Below are 16,802 nucleotides of genomic sequence, written 5' to 3'. Positions count from 1 at the left end.
AGCTCCTCTTACACTGCTTCTCTCCTCTAGTCTTAGATTTTTGTGCAAACAAGTCTGTCGAAATTCTCCAACCAATAGAATGCCAGGTGGAGTGATGCTCTCAGTTGAACTCTGATAGCATCACACCTGCACAAAAGCATGGGTGTGAGCACGAGGAGAAAGGCTGTAGCTGAAGTGCTGGAAATCTCAGCACAAGCAGGATACATTTAAGTTTTGAGAGAGAGAATTACAAAATCTGAATGTGAAATCAATAAATCCTGCTCTCTAACTGAAAGACCACTCTGGGATTAAGATTAGAAAAAATCCCATTCAATTTCATTCATTAATGTTTTTTTGTTTGGTTCAGTTTTTTGGTTGTTCACAATTAGCTGTTTCAATAATTACACCAGCTCTGCTAGATAGCTGCTTGCAACCATCCACTGAAGCATCCACATCTCCAGCACCGTCACCTAAACCTCAGGGAGAAAGTCAACCATGTAATGGCGTGCCGGCGCGCCTAACCGGACGGCATTTCCTGAGCATGCGAGAGAGTGTCTCTGACTGCAAGGTCTGCTCACGACACAAGAGGAAGAGGGTGGAGGAAGACGAGGAGCAGAGGAAGAAGCCGAAGCCGAAGGTGGAGGGGCCAGAGAAGAGAACTGAAGAAGAGGTACGCGATGAGAAGGATGGGGAGAGAAAACAGGAGAACTCTGAAATGAAGAGTGGGACAGCGAGAACACAAACATCATATTACTGTAAGACATGTTCAGGAGAGCCCAGCCTCTGCCCTGTGCCCTGTTTTGAACTCTACCACACCAGACTGATCTACAAAACAGCCCTTGAACTGGAAACACAAGGTGAGCCTTCTGCATAACCGCAAACCTCAGTTGTGCTCTAAAATTTCTGATTTAAATATTTGTTTTTTGTTTTTTGAATTTAATCACTAGCTGTTTTCAGACATGAACTCCAGAGAATGTCTGAATAACTGGGTCTGGACTTTCTCCAGAATTTACCTTTCACTCATGAACTACACAGCAGGAGATTCTCCGCTCAGACCCGTTCACAACAACACAGAAATCTCCCGAGTGTTCAGGGGAGGGGTGGCGCAACAGGCAGAGGCAGGACCTTACATATTAACGTTGCTTTTCATGTTTTTGACACCGGCGTCTGCCCTTATCACCAAAAACGTATCAACTGTTGTCATCTTCGTTGCTGTCTTCTACGTGTGTGACTCAGTTTTTTTCGTCCATAAATATTTGTATTCCTTTTATTAAATTGTTCATATTTGCATCTGTCACGTTAGAAACCTCATCAGCACACCCACTCGCTCGCGGAGGATCTCCTGCTGTGTTCGCACATCGAATCATTTATTTTGACTAGTGAGCTGGCCAGAGGAACTCCACAGAATGTCCAGGTGCTCTCACACAGACATTTGTGTTCTCACATAAAGCCCCTCCGGAGTTCAGTGCATGTCTGAAAGCAGTTTTTGTTTGAATCGTGATAACTACAACTATGTTTATATTACAATAACAGTTATCTACTTTGTGCTTTTTTCAAGTAAACTTAACTGATTTCTGAAGAGGGTCGAGTGTCACCCGAGTTTTTCTCTCCACAGCCTCCTGATTTGCAGACACAAGAGGTCACCTTCTCCCCTCCCCCTGGACAAAGACTAACAAGCTGATTATGTTCAGATCTACACTTCATTTGTTACCTCGACTTTCTTTTTTAAGATTGTTTTTTTAAGTTCAACTCAAAATTTACTGACGGCAAAGGCAGAATACCCATTTGTTACATGAATGTGCTTTTGCAAACTGGTAGTGCAGTGGAAGTTAGCACTAAAAAGAGTGTTTCTGTGTTTTTTAACAAACAAAAGATAGCAGTATTTATGATTCCATTTACCATATACTCATGACTGCCTGTCTCAATCCTCCCTTCATTGAGGGTATTCATTTTGTGCGGGGATATTCCAAGTAGTGTTTAAGTGATTGACAAACTGGAGGTTTCACTGAGTAGACTGAAAAACTGTACTGTTTCAATGGCCTACAGAGCATACTGTAATATATAAGGAAAAATAGGTTTTACCTCATTGATTACATGTGTCAAAAACATGAAAATGTCATTAAAGCTGATTCCAATCATGTTGCATTTATCAAGTGCCCTAAAATCCACAAATATGTTGTCCCAGTGATATGTTCATGTTGTGTAAATTGCCTCAGGAAACTAACTGTAGGGGCAAACAAGGTGTGTTTTGAAATATCTCCTGCCCACTGTGTTTCACTACATAACATCTCCGGAATCTGGTTTTCATATTTGTGAAGGTCCTTATTAGCCTCGTTGCTATTAAGGTCCAGAATAGATTAAAACACTGTTCCACATATTACAAACCAAATTTGATTATGTTTAGGAAATTAAAAGAGCAACAAAGTCGTGTATGATCATGCGGCTGCATCCAAGCAACTATGCTATGGAGATAAATGTGGCTGAATAAGTTAAAGACCAGAGTCATAGCAGTCATAACAAGGCGAGGGAAAGCATTATAATTATTATTATTACTACTACTACTGCTAAGTAAATTAGGGTGATATTGTTGTGCCAATACAGTGTTAGTCGGTGAAGGTTGCATGGCAAAAGAAACTAAACAGCAGAACAAAGTGAATGTTTGTGGCAGTGTTAGTTTATTTTAACATTACTCAGTTTGATTTGATTATATCGAACTGAAATGGCAAAATCTAGAAAAGCAATTTGGAACAAATGGCGATGTCTCTAGGAACAACATCTGTCCAGTTGTCCTGTTTCTTTTATGATGGAAGTCCCAGTTGTGATTCAGTATTACTGCCATAATGAATTGATAAGTAAGGAGAAAGAAAATTCTTGGCCTAGTGTCCCACTAAAATCTGAATGTTTTTTTGTGTTTTGTGGCCGCATTGAACAGCTTTCGTTTTGATGTTTAGTTCACTGATATGTCCTGTTACACTACACTTCAAGTTTAATGTAAATCTGATGTATGAAAGTTTAAGTTTAAATTCCCTGCTGCACCTCAATAAACCAAGACTAACCTCTGTTCATCCATCTGCTGTCGTAGTTGAACTTGAGCTGTATCACATATTTGATGTTTACATTCAACCTTTTTTATCAACCTACTGTCTGTTGTATTTTTCTTTACCATAAGTGCATGTTTCTTTTTTTGCAGTTTTTCTCAGATATGGTTAAGGTGACAAGGGTCAGACCGTTGTTGCTTTTGTTTGTTTGTTAATATGTTGTCTGCACCTGAAAAAGGCTGTTTTTGTTTTGTTAAATGCAAAAAATATGTCAATAAATTAAGTTTGAGAAAGAATATATATAGACAAATAATTTCTCAAGTTTGACTTAATTCACCACATTTCACTTACAAATGGTCTCCCACATAACGATGATAAACATGCACAATAATGTTACTATAAAATGAGAATAGACTCAGTAGATGGTAAGGAGTACGAGATATACTGAATAAGTGAGTGATCATTTCTGATGCAAAACTACTAACATGCACCCCCACATCATGCATACAGATGAGTCTATTATGGTGCATTTCTCAAAACTGTCCAGGATCAGGCAGAACGGTGAGACTAGTGATGGAGAAGCAACTCGTTCTGATACATTGAAGAATTGGTTTGTTCACTGTTTAAAAGCATTTGATTGCGCCGTAAAAACACAAACCGGGTGGTAATAAACTTTACTTTCTCGTGAGTCTATACCCAAGCCTTGGTAACAACAGCATGTGATTCATAAACTGTACATTTAAATAGACCTATCCATGTCTGACATTTAGAAAGTCAGCAGCAGATGATCAGTTGGATACTGGTGACACAAAAAAATAGATGTGATGTAAAAGAAACATTAAGATGCAGTTGAGTACTGATGACTAGTGCATAGCTGCATTCCTTTATGAGTTATGTGTATAAATACAGAAAACTACAGCTGGTTGATAAGGTTTCTTCTCAATCAACGTCAGATGTCTGGTGTCAGTGGATGATGATGTTGAGGTTTGTTTCCTTAAGGTGTCGTGTAAACAAAACCTCAATAAATCAACACTTTGTTCATTCATCAGTAGTTAGTAGAAATAACATTAAGTGTTATCATTTTGTGAAACACATTAACATCACCATTGGAGAGGTAATGTAGCATTTATTTGAAAACAATCTGGTCTTTTTTTATTTGTATCATAACTTTTACAGAATTTCAGTGATAAGTATAAAATGCCGATATTTAAATCAAATACATAAAAATACAATAAAATGTTGCGCAGGAACTAGAAATAATTGAATGTTTTTTTTAATAAGAATTAAAAGTAGCATCAGTTTTAATGTCAAATTAAACTTTTTGGTATTTTTCTAAATTATGGCTTCAATCGAAACCTAAATAACTCGTGATGATCTTCTCATGTCCTCCCACCTTCCTCCCTCCTCCAGCTCAGTCTTCACCCTCAGTGACCACATCAGCCAGAGAGGAGAATGTGAGGGTGATAATGGTACCAGTCCCAGTTCCGGTCTTCATTCCAGTGCCTATGAATATGTACTCCCAGTACACACCTGTACCGATGGCAATGCCCATGCCTGTATGTAACCCTCACCCTTTACCTTACTTTCACGTTCTGTAACACTTAAAAGTATTCAAAGACCTCATATTGAATCTTAACAGCAGCAAATGAAATGTAGAGTCTTGTCTCCCATTGCTTCCAGGTTCCAGTACCCATCGTCGTACCACCACAGAACAAGGACATGAAAGATGCAGCTGTCCAATCAGAGCCTTGGGATTTGAAGAAGGAAAAACACAGTGATCAGCCAGTTTCTAGTGCAGGTGTGTTTTTTTTTTACATATTTGAGTTCGATGATGTTTTAGATCTTTTTGACAAAGCAAGGAGGCAAAGGTCAGAAACCCCCTCAGGTTGACTTTGTGTGTGCTTTATCTCTGTGTATCTGCTACAGACCAGAGCAGTTCCAGCGCAGACGTGGAGTCACAAGTGGTCGATCCCATAATCCATGAAAAGGAGGACACTCTAAAAGCAGTTCAAGCCGATCTGCCTCTAACTGTAAGTTCAGAAAGGAGCACAGGGTCTGGTGAACCCCAGCTTGATGTCAAGCCAGAGAGCACGACCACAAGTGACCCACCGACCACCAGTGGCGAGCATCAACCTCCCTCCTCTCCAGTGATGGACTTGGAGACGGACTTCCCTTCTGGTGAGATACCATGACCTGTCAAGTGATTGCCCACCTCGAATCTGTTGATGAAAATGTAGATGCTAACTTGAAAGCTCTAATCAATGTAGTTCGTAATGCCCAAGAAATAATTCAAGTTTTAAAATGAAGAAACATCCTCAACACCTGTCACTCAGAGGGGATCTGTTTGTGTTTCTGCAGTATCAGTTGGTCAGAAGTCGACTGCTCCACAGCGAGGAGTGAAGAGACCCAGAGAAGGTTTCCCTGGCCGGAAACGGGTATGTGTCTCCACATAGGTCGACAGCGTTTGGGTAATGTCGGATTCATTTAATTAGCATTTGATATTGACCCTATAGTCGCTGATTATTAGGCAGCAGTTCTCTTGCTGGCTGCTCTGTGATTCTCTGGCGGACAACTTTTTTGTTGTGATCTGCTGCATTCAAGTGCTTTAGGCACTGGAGGCTGCTGGCAGACACTGCTTTAACAAATATCATCACCTGGTCCTCAGCTGTTATGACAGTCTTTAATGTTGTGTGTATTAAGTTGACAAAAAGTCTTACCAATATGTTCAATGTTTCCCCCCAAAAAGTCAAATTTTCACAGTCAACCTTTCAGTCATTTCAACAATATTCTACCCAGTTTTCATTGCATAGTTTTGTTTATGTAGGGACGAAGGCGGACTGTTTTGGACCGCAGTGCACTGGAACCGCCCGTCGCCTCCAAACTGAACCACCTGTATGGGGTTAAAGCCTGGAAGTGCTGGGTCCAACTGCGCAACAAACAGCCACAACAGTGTAAGCCTCAGTTCTCTTTACTGTTTTAGTTTTAGTTTCTGTTTTCTTTATCTCTAACTCGTACAGTTCTGTTCTCTTGTCCTGTGTTAATGCTCCGGTTTCTTCAGAATTATTACTTGTCATTAATGAGTCCTGCTCAAACAGTTCTGAGAATATACTGTCACTGTGACTTTTTATTGTTTGTGTGCTGAACGTTGTGTGCAGAGCTTTTTATAAACAGTCTGTGGTGCAGATTTTAGAAAAAACCTTGTGCTCATTCGACGAAGATTTTATAACTTTCATATTTAATATGAACTGAATTGTCTTTATTATTGTTCACATGGGTTGCTTATATATATATATATATGTACGAATTATTTATTTTTCATACATGTTGGCTATTACAGAGGTTTGTTAAGCAATTGAAACAATCTTCAGAAGTTTAAGTTTTTTAAAAGTTTAAGTAACTTTTAAAAATAGAAGTTCTATGATTCAGCTCAATATAAAGCATTGCATCAACAAAATTAACAATGCTTTTACTTAAATGCCAAACAAGAAGTAATTATATGAATGTTGCTGCCATAACAGAGGGCAGCACCTGCTGCACTCATGACTGTTTGTGTCTGCCACAGTCCGATATGGTGAGATAAACAAAACTAATTTTCAATATGATCTGGGGCGAATTTGACCCACGGTTTGAAGCAGTACTTCTTATGACGACTGAGAATACAAAGGCCAAGTGTGAAGTCGTTTAAATGAGCGGTTCGCGAGATATGCGTTCCACGTACAGACAGACAGAGGTTTGTGGAATTAGTGGATAGATGTGTTTAATGGCTCTATGTTAACTATAATCATTGTATTTGATGTTCTCTCCACCTGTAGCCACTCTAGTGGATATAAAAGAAGACATCCTTCAATGTGACTCTGCTGAGCTGAGCTTTGCTCTGTCTCGCTTCATCAGAGAAGTGAGACGGCCCAATGGAGAGCCCTACAGCCCAGACAGCATCTTCTACCTCTGTTTGGGGATACAACAGGTCAACACACACACACACACACACACACACACACACACACACAAACGTATCACCGGTTTCAATTGAGATTCTTTCACTCTGTTCATCACTTTTTGACTCTTTATGTTTTGCCTCCTCTCTGAACAGTATCTGTTCATGAAGGGCCGCATAGAGAACATCTTCACTGACGAGCTCTACAGTCATTTTGCCACTGAGATCACTGGGATGCTGCAGTTCTGGAAGCCTAAACTACTACCTAGTGGTATGATCACTGATACAAAGTCACACCCAATTATCATTGATACTATTTGTGGTTGGCTTTTTTTCTTAAATAGCAATTCAATATATTTTCCTTTCGCAAATACCAATCTGTATACAAGTTTGAATTAGTAGAGGTCGAGTGTCTGAATTCCTGCACTTGTTTCTGACCATGTGCATCTTAAAAGGTGCACCAATCAATATCATTGACAGTGGGTTGATTGAATACATGTGATATAATAGGTGTTGTCATAGTGACGAATTCACAGAGAATTGTCACTGAACTCCCCTCAGCTGGGGGAAGTCAGTGGCTGAAGAGCCAGATCATTTCCTCAGTGTTTCCCCTGCTTCCTCTTTCCTCCTACAGGTGGTATTGTTTCCTCCCGTGTTGAAGAGTCCTACCTGTGGGAGTGTAAGCAGCTGGGCGCTTACTCACCCATAGTGCTGCTCAACACGCTGCTCTTCTTCTGCACCAAAACCTTCCACTTAACTACGCTGGCTCAGCACCAAAGTCTCTCCTTTGTCAACTTCACTCGACGCTCCAAACCCTGCAGCCGAGCCGGGAAGGTCCACTACCTCCAGTACCAGAGAAGCAGCTCTGCCACGCCCAGCCAGGAAGACACAGGTAGCTGGTGTACAATGAAACTACTCCACCCTATTTCATGTCATTAGTATTTCAAATACTGACAGGCTGAGTTTTGGTTTGTCCTGTTGTTTCTAGAGCGGCACAGAAGAAGGCAGACGGACAATGATGGAAGCATGGAAATGCTGGAAAATGTCACCAACCCTCTCCACTGTCCCGTCAGACTCTACGAGTTCTACCTCTCTAGATGGTGAGACACTGATTTCTGCTGATAACTCACACTCCCTGGTTTACTCCCCGGTTAAGAAAAGTGAACAAACATCTTCTCTGTCCTCTTGCTCTTCAACAGCCCAGAGTCGGTGAAGAAGAGATCGGATGTGTTTTACCTCCAGCCTGAACAGATTGTCCACACAAACAGGTCAGAGTCTGTCAAACAAACCAAGTGATGTCTGATTTCTCCTTCAAGAGTGTGTCACTTATTTACCGGACTTTATTTAAAAAATCTTTAAAGAACAAGTGAGAGGCCTCATGAGAGAACATGTTTGCATTTCTCTTACATTTGTTCGTGAGATGAGTTTGTACGAACATGACCTGATTTCAAATATATAAATATATACATAAAAATATAAAAATATATCTAGACTTTTTAGCAGTGTCAGAATTGGAATTCAGAGACTGACTAAAGCAGCGTTAATGCTGTGACACGTGTGGGTCGCACTGTCACTGAAATAAAGACAACATTGTTCGATATGGAAATGGCTCAAAAAACATATAGCTTATTTTAGGACTAAGATTAGAAACTGGCTCTTAGAAAAGGTAACAGGAACTTGTTTACAAAAACCTCTGACAATGTTAAACCTCAACAGTTTCAACATTTGGGTTTTTTGCACAGATTAAAGCTGTGCAAAAAAAAAAGATATAATGTGTTATTTTTATTACAGGTATAAAACAAAACTGAGCAGACCCCTGGTCAGCATTGACCAAAGTTACTACAAACCCTGTCTAATCAATACAATTGTATTTGTTTTGACCATCAAAACCTACACTTCAAATACCTGTCAATTCAATGTAATACAATTGTTATAATATGATACAACATCAAATACTACAATTATTGTAAGATGATAAAACGTCACAGTAATATGATTATTGTAACAATTATTGTTCAATGACACACTTTTAAAGTAACTTTATTATTTTTGATTATGATCAGTTATTGAAGATTGATGATTCAATACTTGATACCTCAAAGTAATACAATTATTGTAAGATGATACATTTTTGGGGATATTTAAACACCAGCAAGCCAGAAAGAAAGATTTACTACTATGGAAATGTAAACTGTTCTGTGTAACTTTGGTTGCACAAATGCAAAATGTCTTAATGTTGACACCATAAAGCTTTGTCTGACTTTCTCTTTCCCCTGACCTCAACAGTTCACACTGGTACACTACTCAGCCATTAGAGGGCGCCACTCTACAGAGCATGCTCACACGCATCTTGGCCGTCAGGGAGGTGAACCAGGCGCAGGGAGCAGCCCAGCATCAGTCCTCCGCCACCACTGAAGACAGCAGCTTACAGTGAGATTAAACCTGTCTGAGTCCACATGAGCCCACGCCCATCAGTCACTTCAGACTGTGAAATGGTGGTGTTCATGAACGGAACCCCACCACCAGGCTTAGAAAGATCGAACAAACTTTGATTAAAAAAAAGACTCTTTCATAAAGAGACATTTTAAGAACTGGGATAATTGTATTTAGTAACCTCAGTGGCCATCTCCTCCTCATATAAATACATGAGTTTACACACTGATATCGTCAGTGATACTGTTGAACATGGAAAATGGAAAGTTTAGGAGTGCATTGTTATTGCACATGTGGTGGGAATTGACCTACTACCTGTAATGGTGAAGGCCGAACATGTCAGATGTACCGTTTATCACAAGATCAGACCAGTGAAAACAGTCAGAGCTGCTGTGAACAATGAGAGGGCTCTTTTATTGTCCCTCTGTATTTGTTCAAGTTTTGACCAGAGCTTTTAAGGCTGTTACTAGTTTTTTGAGATGAATCAAAACCTGAAAGAAAGACATTTTGAGCAGGTTTGATTTTTCGGTCGTGTGTGGCTACACAAAACTTCACGTCACTGGTTTAGGTGAAGCCCCTCCGACAGAAATCCATTGGAGATTTGACAAATTAAAGATTTAATATGTAATTAAATCTGCATCAAATTCATCTCATTAGAGGTGGAAGATATCTGGCATTTGAATAAAAGCCAATATGTTATATGTTGGTAAATCAATATATATACCAGTGTAACCCTTTTTGTAATGAGACTCACAGTGCCTCTCATTTTTTGTTCTTTCATTTTTAACAATTTATCACTTATTATTTTCTTCCTCTTTTATATTCTTCATCCTTTGTGGCCTTATTTCTCTTCTTCTGTCTTTCACTTTCAATCTTGACATGAGTTTGTCACCCTGTTTTGCCTCCAGGGTTTCCTCCGATCCTCTTATTCCCTCCAGCAGTGGTGTATGTATAGCTGTATGTACGTCTTCTCTCATTCCCTTTATGTCTCTGTCTAACTAATAGTGCCATTGTTTTCTCCTCTGGGACGTTATACCCTCTCTTTGTTTTACTTTTTTCCAATTTGTGTTTGTTCTTTAATTGGAGGAAATTGGTTACGGAGATTTGAAAAAAACAGCACACAACTCAAATAACCCAAACGCCTGAGGTTTCACATAATATAACATGGTCTATATGATTTATGGTGTAGTATGGTTCTCATTGACTATTGATTTGTTGTATATTGGATTAAAAATCATAAAATCTCAAAAGAAATGTCTCGTCAGAATTCTGCCGGTTGACCAGAACATCCATGATCTAAAACATATATTACTATGTTGAGATTTCCCCAAATAAATAACCATTTGTTCTTTTTTTGTGATGAGAAATACTCCTTTGTTGTTTTTGTATGTTTTGTCATGGAGGTCAATGTGCCTTTACTTTTGCCTCATGCTCACATTTGATATAAAATCCATGTTACAGTCTAGAGGAGATAAGAGCACTACACCTCACTCCAGTGCTCCACTGTCACTGATGGTGAGCCATCGGCTGGATTCAGACACAACATACTGGACCACCCTGTCGCTGCTGCTCTCTGAAACGCCCTCAGTAGATTGTTCAGTAAGACAAAGACAGTGGGATGCTTTATTGTCCTGCACAAAATGCTGAGTCTCCATCAAGTATTACATTTCATCTTATTCCTTCTTTAACTCGGTTGCAAGGTGGAGGATTACTATTGAAAGCACGATGGAAATGAAATGTGATGTTGAAAGTGTCATTGAACTTTGTGCATTTTTGAAACATCGATTTATAAAATGTGTAAAGTTTGAATTTGTGTGTGTGCGTTTGTTTTAGATCAGTTTAAGTGTGAAAAAGTGAACATCGCTCATTTTCACTTCTCTTCTTCTCCTTGTCTTTTCTCACTGATTGTGGAACTAATATAAAGTCAATGGCTTCAAGTGGTTGCAGAGGATCATACCTGTAGCTAGAGTCCAAATAGATTATTAATAGATAATTTAGGAGCTAAACACTACTGATTATAAATTATCACCTGCTAATTCCACATACATCTGTCTGTTGGTCTGTATGTGGAATGTATATCTTGCGAACCATTCAACCTATCAGCTTCAAACTGGGCATGTATATTGTTAGTGGTCCAGGGAAGTGCAGTGTCAAATTTGCAAGTGGATACACAAAACGTTCAATATTAATAAAGATTAAGTTGAACGTGTCTTCTACAGCAATGGTCGGTAACTGGCCATAATGGCAATAATAGCTGTCCCACCTGATCATTTTGATCAATTGATTATTTTTAAGATACTGCAGATCTCCATCATGGCAACAACATTCACTCGGGAAAAATTGACTATAAAATCTTCACTGTAAATAAACCAGGTAGGATGAACACAAATTGCTCTAACTTCAATCTGCACCATAGACTGTTTATAAAAAAGCTCTGCACACAACGTCCAGCACACAAACAATAAAAAGTGAGAGTATGTTGAAGAACTGTTGGAGGAAGACTCACTAATAAAAAAAAGAAATAATTCTGACGTAGCTCCGGAGCATTAACACAGGACAAGAGAACAGAACATTACAAACAGGCAGGTTTGTAATGTACTGTATAGAAACTGTTGAGAAAAACGTCTAAGCTAAAGGTCCACTTATTAACCTGCTCTGTATCTTTCAAGCACATCATCAGCAGGTGGACTTGTTCTTGCTCTTTCACAACTTATCGTCCATGGATTCAAACTTGTCGGTTAATTCTTGACTTTGGAAGCAGCAGCTGATCGAAGCATCTCAGCTCAAGGTTGTGTTAGCTCTTACCCACTATAGAAAACGAGACAGTATAGAAACTGCAAAAACATTCACTGTAAAACTAAAACACATCTAGAACAACACTTTTTTAACACTGTCATGTTCTTTATTAACATTTTTTTGTGATATTGAGTGTTGATTTAACTTTTTAGAACAGTGAACTTTCTAAAATGAACTAAATAGGAACACTTTAATGGCTTCCATTAAAGTGTAGAATTGCTTTTAAGATGTCATTGCTGACTTTTAAGGCCCTTTTCTGGACTTGCACCTAAGTACATGTTGGATCTTTTGACACAACAAATCAAATTGAATAGATGAAGTGAAAGGACGAGGATCAGGATGTTGGACGTTATCAGATTTGCTGCCTGTCAGATAATGACCACTTCACATAACAGGCCTCCATCACTGATTTGAATAAAAAGATATGACATGGATATTATCACCATATGCATATCTATACACAGTTTTTGATAAGAATAGAGACCACACCTTGGGGTTATCTGGGCTCTTAGACCAGTTTCCTATGTGTGTGTCACAACAATGTTCACCCTGTGACTAAGTGAGTCAAATAACAGCAGTAATTCTGCCAACGGAAGTCAAATCCTGTAAACTAAGTGACGCGTAGGATTCAATCATCAACCTCAAATGAATAAAAAAGAAAATTACACCTGGTCTGGGATCAGATCCTCATGTTATTGCTCTGGTGGGCAGATAGAAACAGCCGGATTCAGACATTTAGGTTTGTCATAGTAGGAAAATCTCAGGTGTTACTAACGTGTGACAGTGAGCCGGCACACATCTGTCGATTTCCTCTATTAAAATGTCTTTTAAAGTCCCTGCACATCCACAGAGGTTTCTTTACTTCAGTAAACTGCTGCACATTAACACCCAGACACACACAACTAAGCAGGTTTAGTTTATTGCATAAACACTTTCTGAAATACTGTTGAAAGAAATTCTTGAGAGGCAGACTTAACATACCGTGTTCAAGAAGCCAAAAACATTTGAGGTCACCATGACCTTTGACCTCCTAAATCGAATGAGTTAATCCTTGAGTCAAGGTGAACATTGAATGATTGTGAGATAAATAATTCCCTCGCCTGTAATTTGAAAGCTAAAGTAAGTCGTCTTAACAAAATGGATAAAAAGTAGACAAAAGTAGCAGTTTGTCACAAACTCATAAGCAGTTTTTTCTTTCAAAAAAAGAATTTATTTAATTCTGCTTTCAAGTGTTTCAAGTGATCAGTGTTACATTCTCTTTCATCAAACATATTTTAAACCTGGAAGTTGAAAAAGCCAAAGAACAAACAGAGGGTGATCATTCCCACTAATGCACAACACCACCACCGAGTGGACAGAGCAGTCAGCAGGTGTCTGCAATGAATGGACTGAGCTGTTATACATCGACTCAAACTGATACAGGACATGGTGAACAGGTAAGAGTCTGTGGATTTTAACATAAGACAAGGACTGGATTTTCCTGAGACTTGTGTATAACAGAGAGGTAACGTTAACCATTTTAATTTCAACAATATGTCCAAAGTTTTATGATTGCTCACACATGCCAGATCTGTTTGATGGTTGCCATTGCCACTCGGGGGTGTGACAGTTAGGTGACACACTTAGACAAAACAAAAGTTGAAAACATCCAAAACAGGAAGGAAGAAACACAAGACATGAAGGAAACGGCAAAAGAGTTGGACATTTAAAAACCAACACCATTTTTAAACCAATTTCTTTGCACTCCCATTAAGGCTGAACAATATTTTAATGTTATCGTTTGACAACTTTCAATGCAGATGTTGTTTAATTTTGAGGTTATTGTTTTATTATTGTCAGCACTTAACTCTTGCATAGTAAGAAACAGGTCATGGCTGTTGTTTAGGCCAATTCCTCTTCGCCTTCCTCCTCAAACTCGCCCTCCTCCTCAGCAGTGGCGTCCTGGTACTGCTGGTACTCGGACACCAGGTCGTTCATGTTGCTCTCAGCCTCTGTGAACTCCATCTCGTCCATGCCTTCGCCCGTGTACCTGAAACAATGGACGTAAAGTAAATACTTACTGATGGGCATTAAGTCAGTTTATGAATTCTGGGTAAGAACAGGCGAGCACAAGAACATAAACTTCAGTCAGTCTTATTTCTCTCACCAGTGGAGGAAGGCCTTGCGGCGGAACATGGCGGTGAACTGCTCTGAGATGCGTTTGAACAGCTCCTGAATGGCTGTGCTGTTGCCAATGAAAGTGGAGGACATCTTGAGGCCGCGGGGAGGGATGTCGCAGACGGCCGTCTTGACGTTGTTGGGGATCCACTCCACAAAGTAGCTGCTGTTCTTGTTTTGCACGTTCAACATCTGCTCGTCCACCTCCTTCATGGACATGCGGCCCCGGAAGATGGCGGCGACAGTAAGGTAGCGCCCGTGGCGTGGGTCACAAGCCGCCATCATGTTTTTGGCATCAAACATCTGCTGGGTGAGTTCAGGAACTGTCAGTGCCCTAGAAAAAGACAGACAATTCAAGTAAGATTCAAAATACATTAAAATACTACTTGCTGGTCTGATGCGGACTCCTGCCTCTCTACCTGTACTGCTGGCTGCCCCGACTGGTCAGGGGGGCAAAGCCTGGCATGAAGAAGTGCAGCCTGGGGAAGGGCACCATGTTGACAGCCAGTTTCCTCAGATCAGCATTGAGCTGGCCGGGAAAGCGCAGGCAGGTGGTCACCCCGCTCATGGTGGCTGAGACAAGGTGGTTGAGGTCACCATAGGTGGGTGTAGTGAGTTTCAGTGTACGGAAGCAGATGTCATACAGGGCCTCATTATCAATGCAGTAGGTCTCATCTGTGTTCTCCACCAGCTGGTGGACTGACAGGGTGGCATTGTACGGCTCCACCACCGTGTCTGACACCTGGAGAGGGAGGGTGAAGGGGAAGAGGACACAAAGGGGGGAAGCACGGACACCATTAGCGCACAGAGGAAACAGGTAGAGCAAAATTGTAATGAGTGAAGTGTACCTTGGGTGAGGGCACTACGCTGAAAGTGTTCATGATGCGATCAGGATACTCCTCTCGAATTTTGCTGATAAGCAGCGTGCCCATGCCAGAACCGGTTCCTCCACCCAGGGAGTGTGTGAGCTGGAAGCCCTGGAGGCAGTCGCAGCCCTCTGCCTCCTTCCTCACCACATCCAGGACAGAGTCTACCAGCTCGGCTCCCTCAGTGTAGTGGCCTTTGGCCCAGTTATTACCTGCTCCGCTCTGGCCTGTGGTACATGCAAATACATGCCTGTCTCACAGCTGTGTAGTCAAAACCTTCCTCATCTATTTATAAAATGACTTCATAGTATTTGTGAACACCTTTTACTTGCAATGAGCACTGCATATATGGAATATGATTGGCTTCTTTACTCTTGCAGAATTGTGGAAAGCAACTAATTTTCAGTATTAAAGATCTAATCAAGCCAATTTTGTCAGGCCGTGTTTAAATACAAATTAATTTATAAATAAAAATCCTCACCAAACACAAAGTTGTCTGGTCTAAAGATCTGGCCAAAAGGACCCGACCTCACAGAGTCCATCGTTCCTGGCTCCAAGTCCACCAGCACTGCACGAGGGACGTACTTCCCACCTGGAGATGACGGGTACAAGAAAATACACAAGTAAAGATCGCTGCCTTTTGTCCATCACTACTATTTAATACATAGTTTGTTTTCAATACTGTCCATTTCTAGTGATTGAAAGTCATCCCACTATCCAAGTGAAATGAGAACTTCAAGTTTTTAGGGTTTAAGGCGTTTTACAAGTTTAATTCCCTGATTTAAAATGTTGGCAGCAAAGTGACAGAGTGACAAACTAAAAATGTTTGCAGCAGTGGTTTGTAAGTAAACTTGAATCCCTCATGTTTTGCAGCCTCCATAGCACGACACGTCTTGATTTTGAACACTCCCTTACGTGCGGTCTAATACATGTTATATAAAGTTAGACTTAACATCGTTAGCTGGCGTGGGGGGGGTGGGGGGGTTGTTGATTTGTTGTGTCCTAGAAACAGTAACAGTAACTAGGAGGGCGAGTCAGGACCGGCCCGTGGGATTAGGACCCCCTGCTGGACGGTCGCGGTATTGGATTACATGGGCTCCGGTGGAAAGGAGGTGATCTGACTCTGGCTGGAGAAGCAAAGTGGCACCAACCTGTCGCCTCGTTGTAGTAGACGTTGATCCGCTCCAGCTGCAGGTCGCTGTCGCCATGGTACGTCCCGGACGGGTCGATGCCGTGCTCGTCGCTGATCACCTCCCAGAACTAGAGGAGGACAAACGTTAGGGGTTAAAGTAGCCGGCTGACTAGCACGACCTGTCCTTGCGAGTCAAACTTAACCCGGGCTAACATTAGCTGTATCGCCAGGTAAACTCGTTGAGCAGCCCGCCCGATCCCAATTTAACGTTCGCGCTCTTTCACACTTCTTTTAACCCGGGTTTCCGAACCTTGGCTCCGATCTGGTTGCCGCACTGGCCGGCCTGCAGGTGCACGATCTCCCTCATTGTGGTCGGATGGAAAAACGTGCGGACTGACGGACAGAGAGCTCAAAGCTGTGACAACTCCAGCAACAGACTGACCGCGGCAGGCGGGAGCGCTGACAAC

General features: G+C 40.9%; 2 protein-coding genes across 4 annotated transcripts in view; one reads left to right on the top strand and one right to left on the bottom strand.

The window, feature by feature from the left end:
- The window catches only part of LOC117756776 (zinc finger MYM-type protein 4-like), a 25,341-nt gene extending 14,148 nt beyond the window's left edge, over positions 1 to 11,193 (top strand). The window contains exons 20-30 of one of the 2 annotated variants that reach the window (XM_034577547.1): positions 4,428 to 4,573; positions 4,698 to 4,815; positions 4,944 to 5,195; positions 5,376 to 5,452; positions 5,842 to 5,968; positions 6,830 to 6,981; positions 7,108 to 7,222; positions 7,586 to 7,843; positions 7,940 to 8,051; positions 8,151 to 8,219; positions 9,238 to 11,193. In XM_034577547.1, the coding sequence (XP_034433438.1) occupies positions 4,428 to 4,573; positions 4,698 to 4,815; positions 4,944 to 5,195; positions 5,376 to 5,452; positions 5,842 to 5,968; positions 6,830 to 6,981; positions 7,108 to 7,222; positions 7,586 to 7,843; positions 7,940 to 8,051; positions 8,151 to 8,219; positions 9,238 to 9,385 (1,574 nt within the window). In that variant the 3' untranslated portion in view covers positions 9,386 to 11,193. Of the gene's footprint in view, positions 1 to 4,427; positions 4,574 to 4,697; positions 4,818 to 4,942; positions 5,196 to 5,375; positions 5,453 to 5,841; positions 5,969 to 6,829; positions 6,982 to 7,107; positions 7,223 to 7,585; positions 7,844 to 7,939; positions 8,052 to 8,150; positions 8,220 to 9,237 lie in introns of both variants that reach the window. The other variant, XM_034577548.1, reaches the window with a different exon arrangement.
- On the bottom strand, positions 3,925 to 16,802 carry LOC117756778 (tubulin beta-4B chain). 2 transcript variants are annotated; one of them, XM_034577554.1, is made up of 7 exons: positions 16,646 to 16,802; positions 16,355 to 16,463; positions 15,685 to 15,795; positions 15,186 to 15,430; positions 14,757 to 15,079; positions 14,327 to 14,671; positions 13,636 to 14,209 (listed from the first exon to the last, which is right to left on the bottom strand). In XM_034577554.1, exons 1-7 carry the CDS (start codon positions 16,700 to 16,702, stop codon positions 14,062 to 14,064), a joined length of 1,338 nt encoding a protein of 445 aa, XP_034433445.1. In that variant the 5' UTR covers positions 16,703 to 16,802; the 3' UTR covers positions 13,636 to 14,061. The 2 variants fall into 2 exon arrangements, with proteins under 2 accessions (XP_034433446.1, XP_034433445.1); XM_034577555.1 differs by lacking the exons at positions 13,636 to 14,209; positions 14,327 to 14,671; positions 14,757 to 15,079 and adding an exon at positions 3,925 to 3,936 and having other exon boundaries at positions 15,133 to 15,430.

This window comes from Hippoglossus hippoglossus, chromosome 22, assembly GCF_009819705.1.
Source record: "Hippoglossus hippoglossus isolate fHipHip1 chromosome 22, fHipHip1.pri, whole genome shotgun sequence".
Taxonomy (NCBI): domain Eukaryota; kingdom Metazoa; phylum Chordata; class Actinopteri; order Pleuronectiformes; family Pleuronectidae; genus Hippoglossus; species Hippoglossus hippoglossus.
Note: the sequence above shows the minus strand (reverse complement) of the source record. Positions and strands in the feature narration are given on the sequence as shown.